We start from the raw sequence: 9,436 nt of genomic DNA on the forward strand, positions 1-9,436 counted from the left end.
ACTCAACTTATACTGCAACACCGGTACAGTCACACAAAAATAATGTAGGCTTAATAACCCCATCTATCTATCTATAACTTAGTCTTCGTTTACAATATAAACAATAGGCATAATTTTTAAACAACATACATCTATTGCAGTTATGATGTCATAATAACATATAATTGTATACAACACAATTTGCTTACATCTTTGTTCTCTTTTGAGAATCAAACAAAACAGATAAAAAAAATAATGCAAACAAGTGAAGTGAACTAAATGGCTGAATTGCTTTTAATTCACTGGCAAGAGCGACAAGTGAGGAGGAGCAAAAAGTGAACAATGAGGGAGAGATTGAACAAAGAGAAAGAGTAGAGGACAGAGAGAGTAATGAACAGGAAGAAGACAGAGAGACTAAAGAAGATGGAAGAAAGGCTGCAGGTTATGGAAAGGAGAGAGACATGGAAAATTAATGTTGACAATGTTTTGTGATCATTTTAGCCTCTCCTGCATTTCCAGATCATTAATAGTAACCATTAACTGATTCAAAATAATGTATGCTGCAGCCCACTGACATGGTTTGAAATCGATATATTATCCCATTTTTGACCCCCCACAGGACTTAAAAAGCACCTAACTAGATCATGAAAATCCCAGAAATCTCGGGGGGGTATACCCCCAAACCCCACTAGCATGCTTGGACCTAGGTATTTAGGAAGTCCTGGGTAAGGCCCTGATTGTTAGTACACCTATACCAGTAATTTATTATAATGAAACATTTATTGCGCTTTTCACATGTCATAGGTATTCATGCTGGAAAGTAACATAAGTAGGCTGTAGTAACGTACTTGATTAAGGTTTTGAGGTACTCCACTTAATCTGGCAGCTAGAAGTTAGTCCTACTTTGCAGAATATTTTCATATCACACATTTGATGATGTTATAACGTCTCTCTCTCACAGAACCCAACTGCTTCTCATTTAGTTAACGATCAGTATCACCAGCAGCAACCACAGGATTAAATTGCTGCTGAAATACTAATCAGTAAAAGTAATCATAAATAACTTCATATACAAAGTGGTCTGACAGGGGTTGTTCTTCTGTATTATGAGAAATCCTTCTAAATAATTAAGTACTCAAGCTTTTGAATGCATTAGGTGTTATGGATCAAAGCATCCACCATTGAAATGGAGAGTTGAAGAACAGTATACATATTTTCGGAAACACAAATTCAAAGAGAACGGAAACGCTCAACCGCACCTTTAAGTGCCAGGTTACATCTCATAAAGTCCCTTAGAAGCATCCAGGACACTGAAATGAAGTCTAATACCTCTACATCTGCAGTGCAACACCAAGTATTCATGTGAGAGATACTGAGATAAGGGTGGATCACCTATAAATACCTGCAAATGGGTCACAAATTATTAAACCCAGGGATTGGTTTTCCATTAATAGTACAGTACATAAAGAGTTGTCAGGGTGTGACTTTAAATAAAAAGGGCTCCTCCTATGTTAACATCATAACAAGTTATGATACTGCTCAGGTTTTGCGTGTGTAATGGTGTGACTCAGTGTACAGCATGTACACAAAAGATGCTGTTGAAAGTTAACCTATTGTAAGGTTAAACAAACAATACAATACTTTCTGGGTAATTTTGACCCTGTTTCCAATTTTAAAAAAAGGAAAGGAAGGAAAATATATGTTATGATAAGATAGATTTACATATATTATACAAATTACACATGGTGGTACAAATGAAGAAAAAAGCTTGCCACGGGATTATTTGAAGCTTTCTAAATTTCCAAAGTCAGGGAGCTCAGACAAACAGTATTTTATATCAATGTTTTGTCCTGTTACTAAGGACTAATGTTTATAGTATGAACTCTAAAACAGTTATAGACAGTTTGATAGACTGCACGCACCAAGATCCCCTTTTTTACTTATGGGTTATCCAGGAAAAGCAGTAAGTGAAGACACAATCAGGGTTCGGTGAAAAAAACCTTACACGTACAATTATGTGATTCATTTTTTATGAAGACATATTGATTATAGGCCTTTAAGACTTTACAAACAGCCATTTGAGTTTCAGAGATCCATGCAACAGCTGTCTTTTTCTTAATTGTCCTCTGACATATATTTCTATGTGGCCCTTTGCTACGGTGGCCCTGAAGTGCAAGACAGCATTTCACAAAACACTACAGCATTTCAGAAAACACCACAGCATTTCAAATTGGACGGAAAGGGTATTCCTTTAGGGAGAACACTTCTTGTTTGTGATTGGACAGAGCCAGCCAGAGAAGCACTGCTGTGATTGGTTGTTTTTGCTGCCAGTCAAGAAATGATGCTTCATGATTTGTCAGCACCCGACAGCGCAACATGTCCCAACACATCAACCGTTAGCTGTTAGCACACACTCAGAGCTCAGCTCACAGCTCCTTATATCATATATGTTCAGAAACTGGACAAAAGTTAAACATGAACAAACCACAGACTGTCTATGTCATGGCGAATACAGTCGCTGCTTTATTTATGTCTGTATGACGTTGTTGTGAGTTTGGACGGAGCAGCTACAGGTTAGTTTAGCCTGATCAATCCGATCTCCATTCAGAAAACACACATTTTAAAAGGTTTTTCGCCTGCCGTCTTGTCTGCACACTTGTCAAAGCATTAATTATTATTATAAATATTATCTCCATGTAAATATACTATGTACTATGGTAGACTACCCATTATCCGCAACGCTCTAATCGCTCGAGTTTCACCGCGGCTGTCAGCTGTGTTTACTGCCCGTCCACGCGGCGGCGTGCGTTGAAGCATGTGATTGGTTGTTGGTCGAGTTTCCGACACGCCCACCGGCAAGCTTCAACCATGGCTTCAACGCACGCCGCCGTGTGGACGCTACTCCTTTCATTCAAACAAGACGTGCTGGAGAGGGGGCGGGGCGTATCTCCATGTAAATCCTATGGGAGATACCAACTACAACAAAAGGAACATATTTTACCGTGATTTAATTGTAACACACGTTTCAAAATGATGCTGAAGTAACAAAATACTGATTCCGGTTAGTAAAAACCATGAATTAATGCTTTGACAAGTGTGCAGACAAGACGGCAGGCGAAAAACCTTTTAAAATGCGTGTTTTCTGAATGGAGATCGGATCGATCAGGCTAAACTAACCTGTAGCTGCTCCGTCCTCCACACTCACAACAATGTCATACAGACATAAATAAATCAGTGACTGTATTCGCCATGACATAGACAGTCTGTGGTGTTACATGTTTAACTTTTGTCCAGTTTCTGAACTGATATTAGGGGCTGTGAGCTCTGAGTGTGTGCTAACAGCTAACGGCTGATGTATTTGGACATGTTGCGCTGTCGGGTGCTGACCAATCACGAAGCATCATTTCTTGACCGGTAGCAAAAACAACCAAGATAGCAGTGCTTCTCTGGCTGGCTCTGTCCAATCACAAACAAGTGTTCTCCCTAAAGGAATACCCTTTCCGTCCAATGTGAAATGTGGTGGTGTTTTCTGAAATGCTGTGGCATTTTGTGAAACGCTGTGGCGTTTTGTGAAACACTGTAGTGTTACCGTTTTTTAAAATGCTGTAGTGTTTTCTGAAATGCTGTCGTGTTTTCTAAAATGCTGTAGTGTTTTGTGAAATGCTGTAGTGTTTTGTGAAATGCTGTAGTGTTTTGCACATCAGGGCCACCATACTTGTCAGCTGTTTACCTGAGGCCAATATTATTTTCAGTATGGCTATAAGAGAGTTGGAAACATTTGATATTCAACACAAATACATGGCATAAGCAAGCAACATTGATATACTGTATCTGTTAAGTTAATATTGCATACATGTGGGCAAACAGTTGCTTATTGATACATCCTGCGTTTAGTAACTCCTGTTGGAAAAATCTGCCTTTTAAGCTCCTAAATTCTACACTATGTTCTCCAGCCAGTCAAACGTTATCCGCTTCCTTTTTTACAAAACATTTTGGTTTTTGATAATTACTCTGACCTATATTCCCCACAGCCTTGTACCAGGTTAATTTCTTTATTTCCCAAGTGTGACCACAATTGCTGCTTATGGGCCCAAGTTTGAAAGAAATGTGCCCTCAGTCACACTGATGGCATGTCTTGCGGACAAAAACGTATTTGGACAACAAAGAGGAGATTAAAACTGGCATTTGACATTGGATACGTGTAAAGTAATATAACAAGCACCTTTTTCAGGCTGTATCGTCATGGTGTATTGTGGTGCTGTTCTTTGGGGACCCGAGTTACTCAGGAGTCTCTTTGGTGTTGTGATGCACAAAAGACTTTGGATTTCTCTCAGATAGGTGTGTCTTTTATTGGCTGACTGTACAAAACAGCACTGAAGTTTTCTATATACAGTTTACAGCCTGAGGCCATAACAAAAACTGATCCATTACAAAAAGTATACGGTAGAACAATAATGAGACTAGTATCACATCATAAGATCTCTGAATAGAACACCTTGTTATGATCACTGACCCTGCTCTTTCATAAACCTACGAAAAATAAAACACTGCTGTTATGTACTGTATATGTTATGGTTTCTTAAGGTTTATGCAAAGCTCTCCCTGCCCATACCCAACACAGCAACAAACGGTTTTTCTATCGTACAGCATCTTTATCTACATCAACCTAGAATTAACGTCAAGTTGCATCTTATGCCAGACCAGATGAGATGATTGCCATTGCAATACTGGGTATATAAAGCTCATTCTGTTAATGTGGCATTAAAGGGGAAACAATTCAAAATCAATCTGGCGCCCTGCTGTTAAACACAAAACACATGATTAAAAGCAAACTATTGATAAAACAATGTTGTCTTGTAACTTATCAGAGAACTCCTTCACCTCTCAAAGAAAAGCACACAATTCTCCAATGTCTCTATTGGTTTATCTGAGCTCTCTGAGGATGGGACAAGCTTAATTGCATTTTCGCTGTGAGATTAATATTGTCACATTAATAATTCCAACCAAACTGCTGATTAATAAATCCTCATAACAAAACAGTATTCTAAAACACCAGTGAACTGTGACAGAGAGCTGGATGTGGGATTAAAAGTGGCTTAAAAGCTGCATGCTACAATCAATAGAAGGTGAATCTTCAACCCTCTTAATTTTAGATTTATTGTTATTCAAATTCAAAATGCATGTAAAATATTCAAAGAAATGAAATTAAAGATGTTAAAAGCTCCACTCATGTTACACTATTGTGTGAGATGTTCCCGTGCACGCCCCTGTGGAGGCGAGAGTATAAATGCAGAGCTCTGGTAGCTGATATCAAGACAGAAAATGAAGACTTACTGGTGAGTCCCTGCGATAACTTTATAACGTGTATTTCTGCTGGTGTCATACTGTAGGTTTTATGGCTTTATAATGCTTTGCATCAAATAGACCTCTTTCATTAATATATTATGTAAAATATTTTACTATCAACAACAATTATTTTTTCATGCATTCATTTAGGTTGTTAAATCAAACCTGACATATGCAATTTAATCTGAGAGGTCACCATGTGATCAATAATGGAAGTTTATTTCTAATTTGAATAAAATGCAAAATGCATGATAGTATGTTGTGTCGAGATATAGTGGTTTTAAAAGTAACCAAATTGAAGGATACTAGTTATTTTATGTCAAGCTACTTTTTTCTAAAACACTACATAAATCATGATAGCGCTGGTTGAATTATTCATTTTTCTTCTTTAGAGTGATTGTATGTTGCCTAATGGCCTGAAGTAATTATATTACCTTTGTAGGGATGTCCCTAATGTACACTAAGGTTGAAAGAAGATGGTGAATGCCTCAGTTCCCATTGTTTTTCTGTTTTCTTACAGGTCCACATTCAGAACAATGAGGCTGGTCATCCTTGTGTGCCAGCTTAGCCTCTTTATGAGGACTGAGGCCCAGCTACCAGAAGTTTGCGCTCTCAGCGATACTAACAGAGCTCCAGGTTTGTGACGTTTATTACACATAGTCTGAAATGACTGATATTCAAATTTCTCCATTGATTTATATCCACCTTCTTTTTTTTTAAATCCCTCAGAAAACTCGGACATCACTGTGAACTGCGGCACTCAGTTTATGGACCTGAGCATCTACATTTGTCCAGTGTACCAAGCACTTTACAATGAGTCTCTGATGGTCCTCAATAATCAGATAAACACACCTGAGTGTTATGGGACTGCCGACTGGACCATGACCCCACCAGTCTTAAAATTCAGATTCCCAATGAATGAAAGTTCTGTTTCATCCTGCAACAATGACTTTAAGGTATTCTTTACTATAGCTTAAAAAAGATTATTAGTGCCATATGGTAAAAGTTTTCATTTTGTATATAAAACACAAGGATTATTTAGTTACTCATACATCAAAGAATGAATCAGACACTGATTTCTGTGAAATAAATGCTGTTTTATTTCAACAGATATCCGATCAGGTTGGAACTGGAGACTTTGCTGACTTCTCCAAAGTCCAGTATGTCAACATCTCCGGCACTGTAAACTCAGTAGACCCCTCTTTAGGTATGATCACTTATCTCCCACAGATCTTATACAAGTTCTCCTGCTCCTACCCGATGCAGTATCTCGTAAACAACACCCAACTGAGCGTGTGAGTATGTCATGAATAGCACTGAACACGGCATGGGAAATAGGCACTGAGTGAAATTTTTATTAATTTAAGTTTATTTTCATTCGATACAGATCAGGTTCGAGTCTTGCCATAAGAGACAACAATGGTAGTTTCATCAGCACACTGAGTATTTTGCTCTTCAAAGTAAGTTCTACTCTCTCTTTAGGAATTGGACAGAGAACATGTTTCAAAAGGTTATGATGTTATGCATTCTGTATTCATTTTTCTGTGGAACAGGATGAACTGTACCAAGAAAGGTTGATTATACCAGAAACAGGACTAAATCTGAAGACCAAGATTTATGTTGCAGTTAAAGCAAACAATCTAACAGACAGGTATTTATGATTTTGAAGTTAACAGCAAACGTCGTGTTACATTAATAAAAGATACTTAAAAAACGCCTGTCTGTCCTCACAGGTTCAACGTGATGCTAGACAGATGCTACGTAACAACAAATCCAGATCCCATTCAGTTAACCTATTATGACCTTTTTGTTGGGTGAGTCTCAATACAAGTTTAAAAGTTACCACAGTATGAAACCTCTTCCTTTTACACTCCAATCCAATCCAGCTATAATCCAGTACTTCCCCACTTGCAGTCACATTGCCAGATTTTTTCATTCAAGGTGTAACCGTGACGCACAAACTAAGGTGGATCTTAATGGAGAGAAGCAGGAGGCACACTTCTCCTTTGAGGCCTTCAGATTTGTGCAGCACAAAAACAAGACAGTTTCCACCTTCTTCCTGCACTGTGTCACCAGGCTCTGTGAGCCGTTGGCGTGTAGCAAATTGTTCCCTGTGAGTAGACACCAGATTTCCTTTAAAAGGACCTTCTTTAAAGATATCACAAATAGTTACTTACAATAGTTCATTTATACACCGTAGTTTTGATTATCTTTATTAATGTTGAACAGGACTGTACAACAAGTCGGAGAAAGAGAGCGGTCCAGGATGTGTTGCCCAATGCTACCGTCACCTCGCCTGCCATTCTGGTGGGAAGACAAACCAGTGGTGAGTCCTTTGGGCACAATTGAAGATATATTTCCCCACATCTGATAACAATAACAATTTCCTTTGTGAAAAAAATATATAAATGGTTAGGTATAGTACCATAAAATGTGCAAATTGCACTGGGTACACTGTTTTAAACAAAAAGAGTCCTCTGAATGTATCAATAGAAAAACATAGTTTGTTGGTGCCTAAAACCACACATAGAAGCACTTTCTGAACATCCACTATTAGCAGGTAAACACATTATCTTTATGCTTTCAAATAACGTGAAAAAACCAAAAACAGGTTTCACTAATTTCATTATGATCAAGATTTTGTAAAGTTAGGGCACAAAACGAAATATTATGATTTTATTTGAAAATAACTTGTTATGCTAACAGGTAACTGGCACTAGCTTCATATTTAGGATGCTTACATCGTAGTGGTTTCAGTTCCACCAGGTCATAAGAAAACATATAATCACATTTCCATAAAAATTCTATTATTAATTTCATCAACTTATTTTTTCAAGTAAACCCTGTCAATTATTAATTGAGTTTGGTTTCATTTTCAGGAGAAGCTCAAACTTTCTCAGCTTCTTACGGTAAGAATCGTGTTTATTGATGTTACTTTCTCAGTCAGTAATTAGCAACATGAACTAATATTACCATGAGGTGTAGTACTGTGTGATGCCATTATGCCTTATTTCTTCCCCGCTCACATAGGTACACCAGTTGAGAGCAACTACAGCAGCCCCGTGGTGGCTGTTATTGTCTGCATTGTCGTCCTGACTATTCTCATCGTTGCCATGGCTGTTTACTTTACATTGTACAGCAGACAGAGAAAACCAATCATCCAGTAACAAACCCTGACTGAGAGCTGAGTCCTTCCCCAATCTGAGTGCCAGTTTAGTACGTCATGATCTACAAAGCAATGATGTTATACACAGATATTAATTGAGAGACGTTAGTCATAAATGTCATATTACCATTCCCCATTTCACACACATAACATTAGTAGTAATCTTGCTTGATAATCATAATTAGTCACATTGTTTATGAATATGGGGATGGACAATCTTTACTATAATTATATGTTAGTTTAATCATGTTGTCACAGTCATATTGAAGTATTTAAAGAATGGTGGTTGATTAAGATTTGTGTTATCATTTAGAAATGTTGTACTTTTGAATTGTTCTCAATGAGATTGATGAAAACAATTCTGCTTAGTCAAACATTAAAATGTTCACTGTCTCTCACTGTATGGCTGAAAAGACTGAATAAAAAAAACGTGAAAAAATTGCAGATACAAGTCTGGTTGCCTATGAACAAATATAAATAATAGTTTTTACTGTTCTCACATGCAGGCTTTGAATAACATTAAATAATCACTCTGATATACTGCACTGTATAGACAGCAGTGTATGCCAAAATTAGTCTCAATAGCTCACTTGATTAATAACATATTTGTTTGGTAATATTCAACACTAAAATGCAAATTAAACTAAAATGATAAAAGCACTGGTTTATACATTTTTACCTAGACTGTATATCATCATCATCATCATCTTTATTTAAAGAGACTCTTGGTCCATTATTACAAGACATACTACACTCAAATATAAATTTTAAAAGGCAGTTATACCAATGTTTCCACAGAGGTGACTGGTATCGTACAGCACTGAGACACGGATTTGAAAGCAGCATAATGACAGAGTTATGGGAAACATTCAATCGAAAGATGAGTTTGTACATCAGATTTCTCAAAAGAGCATGGAGCGTGTTGACTCGTGCATTACGGAACAT

General features: G+C 37.4%; 1 protein-coding gene across 1 annotated transcript; it reads left to right on the top strand.

The window, feature by feature from the left end:
• Positions 1-5,309: 5,309 nt before the first annotated feature.
• LOC307035413 (zona pellucida-like domain-containing protein 1) lies at positions 5,310-8,932 on the top strand. The gene is made up of 11 exons (XM_079674689.1): positions 5,310-5,315; positions 5,846-5,961; positions 6,055-6,281; positions 6,436-6,620; positions 6,713-6,785; positions 6,879-6,976; positions 7,059-7,139; positions 7,267-7,438; positions 7,555-7,651; positions 8,205-8,234; positions 8,356-8,932. The coding sequence occupies exons 2-11, from the start codon at positions 5,862-5,864 to the stop codon at positions 8,490-8,492; spliced, it is 1,200 nt and encodes a 399-aa protein (XP_079530815.1). The 5' UTR covers positions 5,310-5,315; positions 5,846-5,861; the 3' UTR covers positions 8,493-8,932.
• Positions 8,933-9,436: the final 504 nt, after the last annotated feature.

Source organism: Notothenia rossii, assembly GCF_949606895.1.
Source record: "Notothenia rossii genome assembly, chromosome: 4".
Taxonomy (NCBI): Eukaryota; Metazoa; Chordata; class Actinopteri; order Perciformes; family Nototheniidae; genus Notothenia; species Notothenia rossii.

Excerpts from the sequence above, each read along its gene's own strand:
- LOC307035413 (XM_079674689.1), top strand. The coding sequence starts at position 5,862 with ATGAGGCTGGTCATCCTTGTGTGCCAGCTTAGCCTCTTTATGAGGACT. Across the intron at positions 6,621-6,712 it reads AACAACACCCAACTGAGCGT|ATCAGGTTCGAGTCTTGCCA; the intron begins GTGAGTATGTCA and ends CATTCGATACAG. Across the intron at positions 8,235-8,355 it reads AACTTTCTCAGCTTCTTACG|GTACACCAGTTGAGAGCAAC; the intron begins GTAAGAATCGTG and ends CCGCTCACATAG.